This window comes from Pseudorasbora parva, chromosome 25 (genome assembly GCF_024679245.1).
Source record: "Pseudorasbora parva isolate DD20220531a chromosome 25, ASM2467924v1, whole genome shotgun sequence".
Taxonomy (NCBI): Eukaryota; Metazoa; Chordata; class Actinopteri; order Cypriniformes; family Gobionidae; genus Pseudorasbora; species Pseudorasbora parva.
In genome coordinates this window covers 24,520,423-24,541,230 of record NC_090196.1, presented here as the reverse complement: position 1 = coordinate 24,541,230, position 20,808 = coordinate 24,520,423, and the positions used below count along the sequence as shown (strand labels likewise).

At 37.3% G+C, this 20,808-nt stretch overlaps 1 protein-coding gene across 10 annotated transcripts in view; it reads left to right on the top strand.

Moving 5' to 3' along the window:
* Window positions 1–18,838, top strand: part of akap13 (A-kinase anchoring protein 13) — a 122,880-nt gene extending 104,042 nt beyond the window's left edge. For 7 of the 10 annotated variants that reach the window (XM_067436452.1, XM_067436449.1, XM_067436446.1 and 4 more), the window contains 17 exons: window positions 564–673; window positions 771–917; window positions 1,045–1,292; window positions 1,407–1,532; window positions 1,695–1,812; window positions 1,896–2,147; window positions 3,666–3,742; window positions 3,974–4,155; window positions 5,312–5,412; window positions 5,750–5,932; window positions 8,979–9,125; window positions 9,239–9,309; window positions 10,585–10,629; window positions 10,916–10,966; window positions 12,600–13,073; window positions 14,675–14,987; window positions 16,455–18,838. In XM_067436452.1, the coding sequence (XP_067292553.1) occupies window positions 564–673; window positions 771–917; window positions 1,045–1,292; window positions 1,407–1,532; window positions 1,695–1,812; window positions 1,896–2,147; window positions 3,666–3,742; window positions 3,974–4,155; window positions 5,312–5,412; window positions 5,750–5,932; window positions 8,979–9,125; window positions 9,239–9,309; window positions 10,585–10,629; window positions 10,916–10,966; window positions 12,600–13,073; window positions 14,675–14,987; window positions 16,455–16,513 (2,704 nt within the window). In that variant the 3' untranslated portion in view covers window positions 16,514–18,838. The remainder of the gene's footprint in view (window positions 1–563; window positions 674–770; window positions 918–1,044; window positions 1,293–1,406; window positions 1,533–1,694; window positions 1,813–1,895; window positions 2,148–3,665; window positions 3,743–3,973; window positions 4,156–5,311; window positions 5,413–5,749; window positions 5,933–8,978; window positions 9,126–9,238; window positions 9,310–10,584; window positions 10,630–10,915; window positions 10,967–12,599; window positions 13,074–14,674; window positions 14,988–16,454) is intronic. The other 3 variants (XM_067436451.1, XM_067436450.1, XM_067436447.1) reach the window with 2 other exon arrangements.
* The last annotated feature ends 1,970 nt before the right edge of the window (window positions 18,839–20,808 follow it).

Sequence of the window (20,808 nt, the reverse complement as noted above, 5' to 3'; positions counted from 1 at the left end):
ATTACTTTGTTGCGGTATCCGATTGTTAATAAACATCAACCATGACTGTTGACATTGTTTATCTGTGGGAAGGCTATGAAAAGTCCTCACGTCCCCTGTATAGCCTGGAACATGACATTTGTGTCCATGATCTGCCGTTTTCGCTATCCTCACTTGACGCTTGTTTATATGCTGAACTCCCGACGGCTCCATCAGTTCTGCCTGAAAATTAACATGGGCTGACATGCAAATGTTGGGGGCGTACATATTAATGATCTCAGCGATTGCGTCACTGTTGGCTTTATGTTGAAAATAGCCTGTTTTTCCATGGTGTTTTTCACAATCAAGATTTACATATGAAGGAGGAGGCAATGGTGTTTGAGACTCACTGAATGTGATGTCCATGTACTAAACTCTTGTTATTTAACTATAGCAAGGTTAATTACATTTTTCATTCTAAGGCACCTTTAAACTGTTAAGAATTGTGTCCTTAATATTTTGATTGTACAGTCATTGTTTTATAAAATCAGTAAGGCATTAAAACATGCATTATACAATATATCTTCTGTTCTTTGGACTTTCAGACAAATGGAAGACCCTCCTCTTAAGGCTCATAAGTTTCTTTCCCAGTCTACCGACTCCCTTCACAAGACCAGTAAAGTCACCGAATCCACGGAATCTCTTACCGATGAGGGTAAGTCTCTTCATCCAGAATCGTTGCCAACATTACCAAAGTCTTCAAGTTCTGAACTTCATGAAGTTTTAATATTCATAATACATGTGTATGGCAGGTACAGAGATGATGGACAGTCAGTTGATGGGAGAATTTGAAGCCGATGCCAAAGAGCTGGAGGCAGATTCTTGGAGCTTTACCGTAGACAAGAAATTCCTGAAACAGCTTAAAAAGGATGTTATCAAGAGGCAAGATGTCATCTATGGTAAGAATAATAGCAGATCCTCCCAAGACGCTTCTGCTTTCACTTTCAAACTTTGTGAGAAATGGTTAAATGAGGTCATTAACACACAAGGTCATGTGGTAAAGTTTCTTCCTCCTCTCATTATCAGAGCTCATCCAGACGGAAATGCACCATGTGAGGACCTTGAAGATCATGGCTGATGTTTACAGTAAAGGGCTACTGAGAGAGGTTCAGCTGGAGGTCCAGACTGTAGAGAAGATGCTCCCCATGTTAGACGAAGTTCTAGACTTGCACACGCAGTTCTTCTCACACCTGCTCGATAGGAAGAAAGAGTCCGGCAGCCAGGAAGAGGGTGGCATTGTTATCCAAAAGATTGGTGACGTGCTGGTCTCTCAGGTAACATCAGGCTCAAACCTGTGGTGGAGCATCTGTTGAGATGCATTGTTTTGTAATGTCTGGAGCATTTAGTATAAGTAACATGCAATTTTTCCACTCTTTATTCCTCCCTAGTTCTCAGGTTCCAGTGCCGACAGAATGAAGAAAGTCTATGGGAAGTATTGCAGCAGACACAATGAAGCGGTGAACTTCTACAAGGAGCTTCTCACCAAAGACAAACGTTTTCAAGCTTTCATCAAGGTAGCATCTGAAATGATTTTGCCTATACAAATTTCTCATACTCAGAAATGTTTTTTTTTGTAAAAGTATCCTCAAGCGTTTATTCTTGTGCTTTTTTTGTTTCTTTCTCAAGACTCTAAAATGGAACCGCTCCCATGTTTCACATCTGTTTCTGTTTTCTAGAAAAAGATGAGCAGCCCTGTTGTCCGACGGCTAAGCATTCCTGAGTGTATATTGTTAGTCACACAAAGAATCACAAAGTATCCCGTGTTACTACAGAGAATACTGCAGCACACGAAAGGTACAACTAGTTACTGTAGTAGTAAAGCTATTTTTAATACCCTTATTTGTGTTGCTCCTTGTAATATTTGTGTTTCCTGACAGAAAATGAGGAGGACCATGAAGACGTAAGCCAAAGTCTGAGGTTGGTAAAAGAGGTGATTGCGGCTGTGGACAATAAAGTGAACGAGCATGAAAAGAAAAAGAGGCTAAGGGAAGTGTACAACCGGACGGACAGCAAGTCAATCATGAGGATGAAAAGTGGGCAGATGTTTGCCAGAGAGGATCTGTTACGTGGGCAAAAGTTAATTCACGACGGGCCGCTACAGCTCAAGAACACAGCCGGCAGGCTCAAGGGTAAGAACCAGTGCAATGGCTTTATTAGTAAACGGATCCACTCAGAACACGACAACTGCATAGCAACACCCTGGCAACACCATAGCAACAACATTACAGTAACACCATGATAAAACCCACACAGAACACCTTAGCAACAACCTACAACATCCTAGCAACTACATAACAGCAGCAACATGATAAAACCCACTCAGAACACCTTCGCAACCACCTACAACACCCTAGCAACTAAAGCAACATGATACAATCCACTCAGAACACCTTAGCAACACACTGGCAACCCCCTACAACACCCTAGCAACTACGTAACAGCAACAACGTGATACAAACCACTCAGAACACCTTAGCAACCACCTACAACACCCTAGCAACTACATAATAGCAACAATGTGATTAAAAACCACCCAGAAGACCTTAGTCACACCCTGGCAACCACCTACAACACCCTAGCAACTACTTAACAGCAACAACATGATGAAACCCACTCAGAACACCTTAGCAACACCCTGGCAACCGGGTGTTCTTAAATGAACACCCTAGCAACTACATAAAAGCAACAACGTGATAAAAACCACTCAGAACACATTAGCAACCACCTACAATATCCTAGCAACTACATAACAGCAACACCATGATAAAACCAACTCAGAACACCTTAGCAACACCCTGGCAACCACCTACAACACCCTAGCAACTACATAACAGCAACACCATGATAAAACCAACTCAGAACACCTTAGCAACACCCTGGCAACCACCTACAACACCCTAGCAACTACATAACAGCAACAACGTGATGATAACCACTTAGAACACCTTAGTCACACCTTGGCAACCCCCTACACCACCCTAGCAATTACGTAACATAACATGCTAAAAAAAACTCAGAACACATTGGCAATCATATTGCAATACACTGGCAACACCATGTAATTGTGAAATTACACTAACATGATAACACATAAAAACAGCAATAACACCCTGGTAACAGCCTGCAACACTTAAGCAAGTGTAGAACTAACTTAGCATATGATTAACAACCACCTTCAAGACTTAAGCAGGCATGTAACAATAACAACATAATACAAATAGACTTAGAACACCTTAGCAACTGCCCAGCAATGCCCTGAAAACAAATCACAATACCCTGCCAACCATGTAACAACAGCAACATGCTAAAAACTACCCATACACTTTTGCAACCATATAACATCCTAGAAATTAGCCACCACATTGTAGCAACCGCAGAACAGAAACAAGCTAAAAGCCATTAAGAACACATTCGCATCTGCATAACAACACCCTGGAAACCAATTACAACAGCTTACATTTGTGGTGCCAAGTTTTGCATTCACATTTTATTCAGGTAATGTAAAAATCTAGCATACAGTAGGCCTTCATGGATAAACAACCTTGACGTTTCACTGACACAACACAGTCATGTCTATCACCACAGAAACATACACCCACACTAACACAAACATGGCCTGTTTTTTAATCTGATGTGTTCTTCTCCAGATGTCCAGGCTCTGCTACTGAGGGATGTGATTGTGTTCCTGCAGGAGAAAGATCAGAAGTACATATTCGCCTCTTTGGTATGTTTATCTTTATTCCTCTGCTTGTGACTTCATCGATAATATATTTACTTTACACTTTTGTTGTTTGGAAGCTGATCCAAACAATCTAGTGTTGTGTAATGTCTCTGCTGCTGTGTTGGTTTTAAATGGAACATTTGCATAACAAGATCTTTGGCACTTTCTTATTGTGGCCTATGACCTGGCTCTGATTTTCTACTCTTCTCTCATCACTTCATTCTCCTTTCTCAGGACCAGCGCTCCACCGTCATCTCCCTGCAGAAACTCATCTTGAGGGAAGTAGCCAATGAGGAGAAAGGTCTGTTCCTGATCACGGCCGGCATTGAGAAGCCTGAGATGGTTGAGGTGCATGCAAGCTCCAAAGAGGAGAGGAACACGTGGATGCTTCTCATTAAGGAGGCCATGCAGTCAACGTGAGTCTACACACTATACACTCATTATACATGTGCCGGTTTAAAAGATTAGAAACATTACTTTTTTATGTTTTTAAAAGAAGTCTCTTATGCTCATCAAGCCTGCATTTATTTGATCAAAAATACAGAAAAAACTGTAATATTGTGAAATATTATTACAGTTTAAAATAATGGTTTTCTATTTTAAAATACTTTAAAATATAATTTATTCTTCAGCCATTGCCGCAGGCTTCAAAGTCACATGATCCGTCAGAAATCATTCTAATATTCTGATTTGTAAATGTTTTTTGTTTTTTAAGATTATTTGATGAATAAAAAAGTTAAAAAAAGAACAGCATTTATTTAACATATTTTTTGTTTTGTTTTAAGGTCATAAATTAATACTTTCATAGGAGTTAAATTGATAAAAAGTAATAGTTAAGATTTATATTGTAAAAAAATATTTCTGTTTTAATAAATGCTGTTCTTTTGAACTTTTATTCATAAAAGAATCCTGAAAAAGTATCACAGTTTCTAAAAGAATATTAAGTGGAATAACGGTTTCCAACATTGATAATAACTGAGTATCAAATGAACATATTAGAATGATTTCTGGAGGATCATGTGACATTAATGACTGGTAATGGCTGATGAAATTTCAGCTTTGCGTGGCAGAAATAAATTTTTCTTAAAAAGAAAAACATTATTTTAATATTTCACAAATTACTATTTTTTCTGTATTTTTGATCAAATAAATGATTTAATAAGCATGGCAGACTTCTTTCAAAAACATTAACAATAGTAATGTTTCCAAACTTTTGACCGGTACTGTACACATAAACCAAACTGGTTTTTACTATTTTTATTAGATATAATAACATTTATATTAATATTAGATATTTAATTTCCCCTATATTTACTTTTTTTACCTTTGCTATTATCAAACACTCTCTAAGTTAACATTAAAACTAATAATTTAATAACACTGTAAAATGTAATAACTCATTATAGTCATTATAATGTTGTAATGCACTGTTTTGGGGTTTTAGGTTTAATGGATTTAGATAAAGTAATGTAAATAATAAGTAAAAATTATTGTCTGCTTAACGTAAAATAATTGTGACAAAAGACACTCTAAACTTCACAATTTGTGAGAGCTGGTAGTCTTTCTTTACAGACTCTCGATTTCCTCCAGGGAGAGAGATGAAGATGAAGGTGTGCCTAGTGAAAACGAAGAGGACAGGAGACTTCAGGAAATCAAAGTCAAGGAGCTGAGGGGTACAGAATTTCATATAATTCCTTACATTTTGTGTGTAGATATGGTTTGTGTTTTGGGTACATAAAAATGCACTGATATTTCCAGATTTTCCAGAAATCTTAATGAATGTTACTTTTAAGGAGAAGCCACAGAAATTAAAGTTTTAAATAATGGAAATTTCTAATGAATACAATATTTCATTGTATAATTTTTCATTGGTTGTATAATTATATCATTTATAATTATACAATTTTTCGTTGTATAATTTTTCAAAGTGTCTGTCGACATTTTTTTTAAGTTGTGGTGGATAGATGAAGTGAATCTTGCCCATTATAAAATGAACATCTGTCTTTACAGATCAGCTGCACAAGAGGGACGAGCAAATCTTGACTTTACTGGAGGAGAAAGTGAAGCTGTTCAGAGATATGTGTGACTCTGCCGTACCCGACGAGACCGGCCTCCGCAACAGAATGCTCTTCAGGGCCACGCCCGATGACATCACCAAAGGGGAACCAATCATGAAGGAGGCTCTGAAGGAAGGTGAGACGACTAGCACAGTTATATAATTCTTATTATATAAGTCGGAAAAACGCCGTGGTCGCCTTACAAACATATGGCAGCTAGTAAACTCCGGATACATGGGGGAAAACGTTTTTTTATAAATATTGCAATCTTAGAGGGTGGAAATGTAGAACATAATTTGGTTTTAAAATGACTCAGTGAACTCGAGGGTGTTAGCAACATGTTGCATCAGATCATAGTACAGCCCGCGCATATGTTCCCTGGCCAGTTACACAAGCTTTCTTCAAAATCACATTCATTTTGTGAGCGTCAGTCTCTGGAAAACTTAGGACTGGCTGTGTACTTGTAGTAGGTACTAGTTATTGGAATAATGAAAATAATAAAACACTTTAAATACTTGCAAACATTATCTATCTACTGCTCAAAATACAAATAAGCAATTGAATACATGGATCATGAAAGTACCAAAACACACAACAACAAAAAAATATTGCAAACATGATGTTTTATTATTTACAGCCCAAATAATGTTTTTTTACAATGATAAATACAGATGAATACAGGTAGTGGTTGAGAAAACGGAATGTGAGGAAAATCACTATAAGTGTAGCAAAATCTTTCTCAATATTATTTTATCTTTTTTATTGTAAGTCAAGTTTCTGTGTTTCTATATCTATGGCTCTGTGGTGCTATCAAAACATTACTGTTTGTTTGCACATTCCGACCAGCCTAGCATAGCAACAGCAGTGCAGCCAATGGTGTGAGTTTGGGGCGGGGCTTTATGCTGAGCTTTAGCTGTTGGGGGAGTTAAAAAATAAAATTGCTAATAGTTACACACAAATTAAAGCCCATTCACACTAAGAACTATAACTAAAAAGATAACAATATTAGCGACCATACCACTTTAAAATTCTCAAGCTCATTATAGCAGAATTGATTCTGATTGGCTGTCAATGTCCTTATCGTTCATCAGCTGGATGAAGGCAATTTGAAAATAATTCCAACGTTATCGTTTCTCTGTGCCGTTATTGTTATTGCTGTGGTGTGAACTCTGCTATTCTTAAATATTCTTTAATATTGAGAACTATGTTTAGAACTATATCTGTATCATTATAGTTATCGTCCTTCATGTGAATGGGCCTTTAGGGAGATACCTGGTCACTTAATGTGGTTTTACTGATTAGACCGCTATCAGATTTGTTACTTGGTATCAGCACTGGTATGATCATTTAGGTTCACTATTTTGAATGATGATTACAGTGTTTTGAGCTTCAGGATGCGATGGCAAACTTTCAGTTTCATTAACGTCACTATGATCGTCGGCTTGCTGAAAAGACACTCAGCTACTCATCTGCAACAGGCCATATCTGTGGCGAACGTGGTGTGTGTTGCAGTAGCGCTGTCATATCATAGGATGTGTGTCTGTACCGTTTTAAAGCAAGGCGAGGAGGAGATTTTGAGTGGCCAAATACTCTCCAAAGATTGCTGATGGGGAATTGCAGAGATTAGTTGAGTCTTGGTGTCAGAAAATATCAAACAACCCCTACATTACCACGTGTTGTTTGGGAGGGATTCAAGGAAAATCCTTCTTGCTCATCCTGAAACAAACTCCAGCATATTCAGTTGTCAGACTTGACTGGAAATTCGAAAGGGACCTGGTTCTATGGTCAGATGAAACTATAAAAAGAGCTTTTTGGCAGCTATAAAAAGTACCCCTAGTCCACGGTTAAAATACCACTGAATCTTTAATGTTGTAGGCCTTTTTTTTTTTTTTGCTGGAGGTCCTGGACATCTTGTTCAGATACATGGTATCATGAGTTCTAGCAAATACCAACAGATGATAAATCAAAACCTGACCGCCTTTGCTAGAAAACTTATAATGGTCCGTGGATGGATCTTCCATCAGGACAACGATCCAAAACAAACATTAAAATCAACACCCAAACGTGTCGCTGAGCTCAAAACGAAGCTCCGGCCATGCCTATCTCAGTTTCCTAACTTAAACCTTATAGAAAATGAGTGGCTGAACCGAAGAGAAGAAACACCAACATGGAGCTGTGAATCTGAAGGATCTGGAGAGAGTCAGTATGAAGGAATGGTCTCTGATCTCTTGTCAGTTGTTCTCCAAACTCATCAGGCATTATAGGAGAAGAATCAGAGCTGTTGTCTTGGCAAGAGACGGTTGCAAAAAGTATTTCATAAAAGGGTACCACTAATTATGGCCAACATGTTTTGGAGAAAAGCATTTATTTCATAATGTGATTAACCCCCCACTTTCAATTATTTTACTTCAATGAAAGGTTAGATTTTAAAAAAAAAAGGTCAAAAGGATAAACAATGCAGATTTATTTTTACAGCCATATTTACCAGTGCTCCCTGCCAATAATTCTGACAACTATATGTGGCTTCAACGACCATATGCATTTACACTTGCCCAGTTTAATTTGGAATGCGTCTATAACTCTCTTCTGAAGTGGTTTGAGTGATCAGAAAGTTTTTCAGAGGGTATTTACAACTTGTCTTTTCATGGTCATATGGTATACGATCAGAGAAAATGTGTGAAGTGACCTTCTGCATTCTGATCAGACTGAGAGTCAAAAAAATATTTTCAGTGGTAACTGAAATTATGCTATTAACTTGAACTGAACCCAGAACATTCCTTTGAACAAATAAACAAAGCAACATTGAAAACTGAATAAATGATGTTACTGAACTGCATTTGAGAGTGCACTGAGTGAGAAATATCTTCAGAGTGCTGAGAAGACACATTGGCTTTGAATGTGGGAGTGATAGATAATGCTAGTCTCAGTTCATACAGCAAGTAGGAGTATTCATTAAAAGAACGTAGACATTGGCAGAATCGATACGTAAGGCTGATCTGATTCTGCAGGGCACGAATAGATAATGGATTCCTTTAATGTTACAGGTCAAGAACTGGAAAAAGAGTATTGATTTCGGTCTCCTCCTCTCAGCTTTTTGTGAGCTGTGGGTGTGTGTTTGATTTTTCTACAAACATTAGGTTTTTCACAAAACCCTAAAATCTAATTTCTGTTCATTTCTGCAGTTGAGACATTACAGGTTCTGGTAAACGACAGTCTAGGAGGGGCGGTGCAGGACGGCATCTGTGCAGCGGGGCCCGTGACTTTGCCACGACGGGCGGAAACCTTTGGAGGCTTTGATAGTCACCAGATGAACATCTCCAAAAGTAAAGGTGGGTGTGTTTTCCACGTGTGTGTAAACGTGGGAGTGTGTGAAAGAGCGTTTTGTGATGTGTGTGGGTGTTTGAGATGGAGACTGATTGTCTATGTGTTTGATCTCCTGCAGATGGAGACAGAGAGGAGACAGAAGACTCTGCAGAGCTCCGCAGGACTGAGTCAGACAGCGTTCTAAAGAAGGTACAAACAGGGTCAAGCAAGCAGCTATTCGAAATTGTGTGTGTATAAGAAAGATTATGATTGGGTGGTGTGGGAACTTTTTTTCATAGCAGAATTGCAGCATGAAAATTACATGGGTGGGGAGTGAAAACCCCAAAAAGTTCACAATTAATATTTCCATTAAAAAAAAAAAAAAAAAAAAAAAAAAAAAAAAAAATATATATATATATATATATATATATATATATATATATATATATATATATATATATATATATATAAATATATATATATATATATATTATATAAATAAAACAAATTATTAATATTATATATTACATTTCCATTTAAAAAAAATTCTCTCTCTCTCTCTCTCTCTCTCTCTCTCTCTCTCTCTCTCTCTCTCTCTCTCTCTCTCTCTCTCTCTCTCTCTCTCTCTCTCTATGAATATATAATTAATAATTTAAATGGAAATATTAATTGTGAAAAAAAAAAAAAATCACTCCTCCCCACACCCCCACCAAATGTAATTTTCATGCTGCAATTCTGCTATGAAAAAAAGTTCCCACACCACCCAATCATAATCTTATATATATATATATATATATATATATATATATATATATATATATATATATATATATATATATATATATATATATATATATATATATATATATATATATATATATATATATATATATATATATAATACACACAAATTAATAATGCGGATTAATTTCAAATTAATTAAAAAACACTTTTGGACTTCATGTTGAATATAATAAATATAATTATTAATAAATATAAATAATAATACAGTCAATTTTATATAATAAATGCTTGTTTTATAAGTACATTGTTTAAAAAGCTCTTATTCACTCTTATTTCAAATGCTGTTCTAAGATCCCCATTAACAACCTGATTCATGTTTAGTCATCAGTGCCTCACCATATGCTCAAGCCATTAAGTGCTGAGCATCAGAAGATATGCTCATTGCCTGAAATGAACTGCAGGTTCACACACACACACACACACACACACACACACACACACACACACACACACACACACACACACACTTCATAGAACATAACTACAGTGTATAATAACTAGATTATGAGGACACATGAAGACTGTCATCTGTCATCAATCAGATTAATGTGACCCGTCATCACAGCGTCTTATTTCCGGCAGGGCCCTACAGTGAAGAGCACATGGATTGCTGATTATTAATTTATGTACTGTACCCTTCTACCAGTACACTGACCCTGTGACTGCCTCTCTCTCCCACAGGCAAGCAACACCAACCCCCTGCTCCTTCTCAAGAGGAACAACGAGGTAAGCGTTTCGGGTTAAAAACAGCTCTGGACAGATTGTATACAATTATTAAATAATACATTATAATATATTTAAATATCTAAATGATAAAATATATATATATATATATATATATATATATATATATATATATATATATATATATATATATATATATATATATATATATATATATATATATTAATTATTAAATGTACAGGAACTAAAAAGTAAACTAGCCATCTGCATCTCAGCTTAAATTGATGAGACCAGCTTTCGTTCTCTCAATCCTTTTATCCTCCCACAGCAGGTTCTTCAAAGCGTCGCTCATCTTCATGACCTGCTCAACACATTACAGGTGAGTCATTCTCTTTTTTTGTCTTGTTATTTCTCGCTCTCTGCTCTGTTCAGGCCAGCAGCTCTCATCCCTCAGCATGACAGAAGGCGCATGAAAAGAAATGAAATGTATAAATGCAGGGGTTTATTTTGCGGACTTGTAATCAAGCAGAGTGCATTATTACGTATAAAGATGCACTCTGATAGATTTGAGCCACTGTTGACCTTAAGTGGGTGATTATCAGCCTTTGGCCGGGACAAGTGATCTTCGGCCGCCAGATATGGGGCCCATCTCATTTTAATTTTGGTTTTGCACCTTAAAGAAAAGTTTTACAGTTTTTGAATCCATTCAGCCGATCTGGTGGTAGAACTTTTAGCATAGCTTAGCATAGATCACTGAATCTGATTAGACCATTAGCATCGTGCTCAAAAATGACCAAAGACTTTCGATATATTTCCTGTTTAAAACTACACTCTTCTGTAGTTACATCATGTACTAAGACCGACGGAAAATAGGCTAACCCCTGTCAACAAAACCAGATTGACAACCTGCTTGCACAGGGACTATTTTCAGGCGCTGCGTAATATCATTGCGCTGCTGCACCCATGGTACAGCAGCAGAGTTCCTTAATTATTACACAGGAATGAGAGTATAGTCCCTAGGGAGCATCTTGTAACATTCTGTCAGGTCTTAGTACCTGATGATACTACAGAAGAGTCAAGTTTTAAGAAAAATCTATTTTGTCATTTTTTTGAGCAAGTTGCTAACGGTCTAATCAGATTCAACAATCTATGCCAAGCTATGCTAAAAGTTCTACTGCCATACCTAGAGATCTGAATGGATTAAAAAAATGGTAAAACTAAACTTTAACTCTAGGGGAGTTGGAAAATGAGCCTATTTTCAAAAAAAGTGGAGTGTTCCTTTAAAATGATAGTTCACCCAAAAATGAAAATGATCTTATAATTTACTCACCCTAAAACCATCCTAGGTGTATATGACATGCTTCTTTCAGACGAATACAATCAGAGTTATATATTTTTTTAAATGTCCTGGCTCTTCCAAGCTTTATAATGGCAGTGAATGGCAGCCCAAAATGTGAATGCTAAAAAAGTGCATCCATCCATTATAAAAGTACTCCACACGGCTTCGGAGGTTTAATAAAGGCACATTCAACTTACAAAGAAAGTGTAACGCCTCTAAAAGTTTAAAACTCTAACACTACATCCGACGTCATCGTCGTGCCAGTTATTTCTTTATTTGTAAATTGAATATGGAAGACGGCCCGCTGGAAGCTAGATATTTTACTTTATAAAGTTTTAAATATTTATATTTTTTTCACAAAAACCCATCGACACACTCCAAAAGGCCTTTATTAACCCCCCGGAGCTGTGTGGAGTACTTTTATAATGGATGGATGCACTTTTTCAAATTTTAGGCTGACATTCATTACCATTATAAAGCTTGGATTACCCAGGACATGTTTTAACATAACTCCATGATTGTGTTCGTCTGAAAGAAGTTTGTGATATACACCCAGGATGGCTTGAGGGCGAGTAAATCATTGGAGGATTTTCTCTCTTTCCAGGTTAGAGTTTTAACCCTTTCTTTTTTGCAAGCAAATTAAAACTCCTTGCTTTTCTCACCTCCAACAAAGGCTGTCGTGGTTCAGCAAGACACCTTCATCGAGGACCAACGGCACGCCCTAAACGAACGCCCCCAGCCCTCTTCGCGTCACCCGTCCGTCTCCTCCTCCACCTCCTCCTCTTCCTCCTCCTCGTCAAGGCCCAGCTCGCTAATCGAGCAGGAGAAACAGCGGAGCCTGGAGAAGCAGCGGCAGGAAGTCGCCAGCCTTCAAAAGCAGCAGGCTGCCCACGCAGAAGAGAGGAAGCGCAGGGAGAAAGAGTGGGAAGCGCGCGAGCGGGAACTGACTCAGAAAGAGATGCAGCTGCAGACCCAAGAGGAAGAGGTGCAGAGGAGATGCAAAGAGCTGGATGAGGAGAAACAAGACCTCCAGAGTAAAAAAGAGGAGTATCAGAGAGACCTGGCACGGCTCAGAGACAGCCAGAAGAAACTGGAGAGAGAACGAGAGCAAGTGCAGAGAGAGGCAGAGCAGATCAGACAAACAGAGGTGAGGCTGGAGGTCAATGAGAGGGATTTAAAGAGAGAGTCTGTGAAAAATGAAGATCCTGTTATTTGCACACCATCAATGTCGTGAATAATATCCTGGCCACTCTTTTCAATATACACTACCGTTCAAATGTTTTTTCAAATGTTTTCAAATGTCAAATGTTCCAAGGCTTTAAAAAAAACCTATTGTGAAATATTTTTAGTGTGTTAGTTCACTCAAAAATGAAAATTCTGTCATTAATTACTCACCCTCATGTCGTTCGACATGCATAAGACCTCTGTTCATCTTCAGAACACAAATGAAGATATTTTTGTTGAAATCTGATGGCTCAGAAAGGCCTTCATTGACACCAATGTCATTTCCTCTCTCAAGACCCATAAAGGCACTAAAGACGTCGTTACAAAGCCCATCTCACTACAGTGACTCTACAATCATTTTATGAAGACACGAGAATAGTTTTTGTGTGCAAAAAACCCAAAATAAGGACTTGTATAGTGATGTGCCGATATCAAAACAAAGCTTTGAACCGTTATGAATCAGCGTATATCGAATCATGATTCGGATCGTTAATGTCACGTGATTTCAGCAGTTTGACTCGCAATCCGAATCATGAATCAATAAGCTGATTCATAACGGTTCAAAGCTTTGTTTTGAAATCGGCCCATGACTATATAAGTCGTTATTTTGTTTTTTTGCACACAAAAACTATTCTCGTGTCTTCATAAAATGATTGTAGAGTCACTGTAGTGAGATGGGCTTTGTAAGGACGTCTTTAGTGCCTTTATGGGTCTTGAGAGAGGAAATGACATTGGTGTCAATGAAGGCCTTTCTGAGCCATCGGATTTCAACAAAAATATCTTCATTTGTGTTCCGAAGATGAACGGAGGTCTTACGGGTGTCGAACGACATTAGGGTAAGTAATTAATGAGAGAATTTTTGGGTGAACTAACCCTTTAAAATGTAAAATAACACAAGTTTTCAGCATCATTACTCCAGTCTTCATTGTCACATGATCCTTCAGAAATCATTCTAATATGACTTGCTGCTCAAGAAACATTTATGAAAGTCGTTATTTGCTTAAACTCTGCCCTCTTACTTTAGCATATACATGATATCTGTATGATGTCAGTCAGATGTTTTATGATCGTTTCTTAAGCTTCAAAGCTTCTGTCCCCAATCATAATATGTAATTATAAGGAACAAAGCGATTCGCACGGAAGAAAGTCACACGGGTGATCGTTTTCATCAGCGTTTCAGTTTTCTATATTCTGAATGGAAATATGTTGAAGATGCATTTGTAAGTCATTATTCTGTGATGGTACAGTACACTTGCACTATGTAACATTGATTAGTTGAGAAAAATCACTAATCTTTTCCATTCTGCCCCAAAATCTGTTCTCTAATCATGTGAACAAAAGGCCTGCACATTCGATTATGTAATTGTACCGTCTTGTTTTTAAATATAGTTCCTTTTTCCTAAAACCTCAAAATGATTTGAAACGTAATAGCAGCCGGAGTAGCTTTTCTTCCTCTTTGCCTAAAAAGAGGTAGTGCCTCTTCTGTTTGTTCGTGTTTAAACCATGTTTTTTATTTTATTGCAGGCGCTGAGGAAGAACCGGACCCCCTCCACCACATCTGAGGACTCCTCGAAGTTCCAGAGCACTGGTTCATTAGACCGTGACCCCTCAGAGATGGAGCTCTCCTCCTCCCCGTCTTCCAAAGACTTCCTGTCCCGCATGGACTCCAAACGCAAAGGGAAGAACCTCAATCCATTCTCCTCCAATTCAAGCCAGAAAGGCCAGAACAGCGAGGCGCAGAGCCAGATCCCCAGCCGCCTGCTACAGCTGGCCAAGTCCAAGGAGAAGAAGGACAAGAAAAAGAAGAAGGGAAAAGGGCAGCAGAGCCAGACTGCAGGTAGAGTGTCCCTGGTGTCCCTGTCCCTAATTGTCCCATTCTCAATTAATGTCCCTGGTCTTACTGGCTATGTCCACACTATGTGGTTGTCACTCATGCGTGTGTGTGTGTGCGCGTGTGTGTGTGTGCGCGTGTGTGTGTGTGTGACCATATTATGGGCTCATACAGGATTGACAACTGTATTTTGCTGCTGTGTGAATGTGTGCCACTGCAGTACTCATCTGTGCATGTTTTTCTATTCTAATATGGGGGAAAAAATCAAAAAGCAACTTTCATCAGCTCTGAAACATCTTTTGCTGATTTAATTACACGTGGGTGATATGGATTATTAACCAAAATGATTACACAACGATTGGTAGTAATGGATTCGAATTGGTCAAATGGATCAATTTGCAGTCCAGTATTTTGATATAGTTAATCAAATAATCATTTTTCCCAGGCATCCATTTCTTTTCCATAGCTTTGCTTGTTGCATGTCTCTCCTGTCTTCTCACATTTGAAAATCATTCATTTTGATCAAATATTTAGTTTATTTATTCATTGTTTATATGAAGATTGGTTGGTTTATTTTAGCGTTTGATTCCTTTTGGTTAATATTAATTTTATTGTATACATTTTCTTTCTTTCTAGATTTTTATTTTGGAGATTATTTAACATTTATTTTAATTTCAAATGCTTGTTTTGGTTTATTTATCCTTTAAATATTTTTCATGTGTGTGAATATTATGTAATTCATTTTATATATATATTTTTTGTATGGTTTAAGTTTGTTTGTTAGGTTTAATTTGATTTACATTTATTGTATGAAGATTATTTTATATAATTATTAGTGCTGTCAAGTATATGTGTGTGTACTGTGTATTATTTTGATGTATAAATATATACACACTCGTTCATATTTAAGAAATATTGCATATTTAAGAAATACTGTATATTTATTTATATTATATATAAACATATTTTATAAATATAAAAAAAATCCTATATATATGTATATGCGTGCGTGTGTGTGTGTGTGTGTATATATATATATACATATATACATAATAATTATACACAGTACACACACTTTGTAATTGTATAAATTGATTAATCATGATTAATCGATACGACAGGACTAATAATTTTATGTGGATTAAAAGAAATATTAACGGAAGGGGTTGTTTGATTCTATTGTTTTATATTTTAGTGCTGAGATCGCATTAAGCAATTTACTATTATTATTTATTGAACAAAATTATAAATTAAACAGAATAATGTACGATCAGTTACAGTTTAAAATTATGATCAGCTGACTCGCTTTTTTACAGTCCATAAAATAAACTCCCACCCTAAACTATAATTCTACCACTGAATATTGTTTTCCACTTAGAAATATGACGGACAACATAAGCTCAAAGTGTTGCGAATGCGATTTCAAGTTTGTCCAAAGTGCTCCAAAGTGACCTAGTTTTTGTCTCTCTGCAGACTCTCAGAGCACTGTGGTTCCAGGCACGACCCCGGACGGAGAGATCTTTTTCTGCTGATTCGGCCCCCTCTTCATCTTCCACTACCCCACAATGCCTCCATGCAGGGCTGCCGGTCTCTGGTCGTGGACTTGTAAACCAGAGTTAGAAGCACATACCTGTGGTCTTGATGGGCGTCAGGCCTGGACAGGAAGTTTAAACTGATCATTTCCTGTGGCCTGATTTCCAGCAGCCAGCGTACTGCACAGTGCCTTCCATCCCTCACATACACCTATGACCACAAGCGAACAATACGTGTCGGATAAGGCACTTTTTTTTCCACACACGGACTTCCTGTGAGATTTAGAAAGTGGCATCACGCTGGAAGACAGCTGGCTTTCGAACGACTGTATAAGTCACCTTTTGAAAGCTCTCGAAGGACATTTGACTAATGAAGATACTAATAATCAAAGTGAGTGAACTCAAATGCCAGTTTGCAATGCAGTGACTAAGTTTCTACATGTTTCCATCCTCCTTCTTTCACCCCCGTCATGTTACCATGTGCCTCACTAATATATACTTGCAGCAGACCAACAAACCAATAGTCATAAGGTTTTACTTCTTTCACAAGGGTCACAAAATGCCTTTTATGAATAAAAGGGATGCATATGAAAACGTGGAAAAGAGCATATTGCCGCAAAGAAATGCTGTTTTTTATTTGTATTTTTTTTATTTATTGGGTTTGTTAATCACGTTTCCATCCCTAAATGACTGAAGGAGAAGAATGAAAATGTGTTTCACCTAAAATATAATTTTGTTTTGACTCTTCAGGCTTCACAGACCCACATCATTTTTTTCTTCTTCTTGTAAACCTCAATGCAATTTTAATCCTTAGCACTTTATAAGCACATGTCAAGTGGGGAAAAAAATGGCTGGCTTTAAAATGAGACAATCGATCAGCTCCACTTATCTGGTAAACGGCCTCCTTTACCTGCGAGGTTTTATTTGATAATCTTTTACTGTACCATATGAATGTTATGTAAATTTGTTCAACCAAACATAAAGCTAGCTTTCAACGTAAGCTACCAAAAGAGCGGGTGTTTTCAACTGCAGTATTTTTTAAAGATTTTTTTTGTTTGTTTTTACTATCAAACACAAATTGAAGAGATGAGGGAATCAGCTTTACAGTACATAGGCTAACTAATGAAAGTTGTATTAGCCGCAATGCAGTTCAACGTTCAATTTCAAGGCAGAAATGTTGGATTTGACAGGCCAATGTGGTAAAAGTATGAATATACATTGTGTTTGTGTATTAAACACCTGGTTTGTACCCTCTAATCACTAGATTTTGGCCAATCAAAAAGCCCTCGCCTGCTGGCCAGGCTAACCGTTCTGTTGAACACAAGGAAATATTGTGCAGATAAAAGTGTTAATTTAAGCTTGCTCTGTTTTTAGTTTCTTTCCATTAAACTTCTACCTAACACGCCTCTCTAATGCATTAGAGTGATGAATGTCTCATGATTCATTTATCGATCATTTGCTCATGACCTCTTGGGATTTAATTCATATGTTCGAGAGACTTTTATGATCCGTCAGCATATTCCCACAAAGGAAATGTTGCTGCTGACGCTGCCATTCTCTGCATGCTGTTATGTTATGGTGCTAAAATGAGAACTGAAATGCCTTAACCAACAGAGGGCGCTGTGGCGATGTATTCATCCTCTATCCTTTCTTTTGTCCCACCTGAAGCTTAACCAACAGAATTCAAACTCAACAAACGCATTTTGTCCATGATTTTGTCGGATAAACCGCGAATATGGTGATCACATTCTGTAACTTGCCAAATCTTTCTTCAGGAAACGTATAATTCTAGAGGAATTATTACTAGCAGCACCTTGCCATGTATTCGGATGTGTTCTTCTTGCTCATTTGATATCTGGCTGCACAAAAAAAAAAAAAATTGTCACGGGAATGCAAAACTAACTTGCGTCTGCTTCACGCAGTGGGTCATATAGACGCTATTTTCATTGTTCACTAATTTAATTCATTGTTTAGCTGTCACAAATAACAAACAGAAATATGATTAATTTTGGAGGGGAAATTACTGCTTTTAACCTTCACACAAAGCGATCGTTTTTATTCATGAACAATTAAATATGGCGTCTACCCGCATTAGGTCCGTGTAACGTAATTTAGCCAATTTTGTGTAAAAATAAAAAGGGGGAAAAATACCACATTTTGTAAATATCTATAATGTAAAAAAGGTAAAAGTATTAATTATGGATTTTCTTTTTGTGCTATGATTTAAAGCTTTTTTTATTAGCTTTATTTATCATTATTCTCTGTGGTGGCGACATGACAAATGTACATTTAAAAAAATCTTAATAAATAACTATTGTACTTGTACATGTGCTTGTCTATTTTATGCTCTGTTGAAAGTTCTCAGTGGTAATGAATTATATATATATATATATATATATATATATATATATATATAATATATACATACACATACACATACACACATACATAAGTATGTGTGTATGAGGAAAATAAGTGTTTGAACACCTGGCTTTGCAAGTTCTCCCTCTTGGAAATCATGGAGGGGTCTGAAATTGTCATTGTAGGTGCATGTCCACTGTGAGAGAATCTAAAAACTGAAAAAATTCCAGAATCACTGTATGATTTTTTAAAACTACTTATTTGTATGATACAGCTGCAAATAAGTATTTGAACACCTGTCTGTCAGCTAGAATTCTAACCCTCAAAGACCTGTTAGTCTGCCTTTAAAATGTCCACCTCCACTCCATTTATTATCCTAAATTAGATGCACCTGTTTGAGGTCGTTAGCTGCATAAAGACGCCTGCCCACCCCATACAATCAGTAAGAATCCAACTACTAACATGGCTAAGACCAAAGAGCTGTCCAATGACACTAGAGACAAAATTGTACATCTCCACAAGGCTGGAAAGGGCTACGGGGAAATTGCCAAGCAACTTAGTAAAAAAAGGTCCCCTGTTGGAGCAATCATTAGAAAATGGAAGAAGCTAAACCTGACTGTCAATCTCCCTCGGACTGGTGCTCCATACAAGATCTCACATCGTGGGGTCTCAGTGATCCTAAGAAAGGTGAGAAATCAGCCCAGAACTACACTAGAGGAGCTGGTCAATGACCTGAAAAGAGCTGGGACCACTGTTTCCAAGGTTACTGTTGGTAATACAACAGAGACATCATGGTTTGAAATCATGCATGGCACGGAAGGTTCCCCTGCTTAAACCAGCACATGTCCAGGCCCGTCTTAAGTTTGCCAATGACTATTTGGATGATCCAGAGGAGTCATGGGAGAATATCATGTGGTCAGATGAGACCAAAATAGAACTTTTTGCTCATAATTCCACTAAACTTATTTGGAGGAAGAAGAATGATGAATACCATCCCAAGAACACCATTCCTACTGTGAAGCATAGGGGTGGTAGCATCATGCTTTAGGGGTGTTTTTCTGCGGCTGCACTGTATTAAGAAGAGGATTACCGGGGCCATTACGAGATTTTGGGGAACAATCTCCTTCCCTCCGTTACAGCATTGAAGATGGGTCGAGGCTGGGTCTTCCAACATGACAATGACCTGAAGCACAGCCAGGAAAACCAAGGAGTGGCTCTGTAAGAAGCATATCAAGGTTCTGACGTGACCTAGCCAGTTTCCAGACCTAAACCCAATAGAGAATTTTTGGAGGAAGCTCAAACTCCATGTTTCTCAGCAACAGGCCAGAAACCTGACTGATCTAGAGAAGATCTGTGTGGAGAAGTGGGCCAAAATCCCTCCTGCAGTGAGTGCAAATATTAACATTTTTTTTCTTCAGGTGTTCAAATACTTATTTGCAGCTGTATCATACAAATAAATAGTTAAAAAAATCATACATTGTGATTTCTGGATTTTATTTTTTAGAGTACATCTCTCACAGTGGACATGCACCTACGATGACAAGTTCAATTGGGAGAATTTGCAAAATAGCAAGGTGTTCCAATACTTATTATTTCTCTGTGTGTGTGTGTGTGTGTGTGTGTGTGTGTGTGTGTGTGTGTGTGTGTGTGTGTGTGTGTGTGTGTGTGTGTGTGTGTGTGTATATATATATATATATATATATATATATATATATATATATATATATATATATATATATATATATATATATATATATATATATATATATATATATATATATATATATATATATATATATATATATATATATATATATATATATATGTGTTATGTCTGTCTGTCTGTCTATCTGCTCGTTGAGAAGACATGCTTCATTGGACCACCTGTTGCTAGTCTCTCTTCCAGTCTGTCCAGCTCAAGGTTTCCCAGTGTC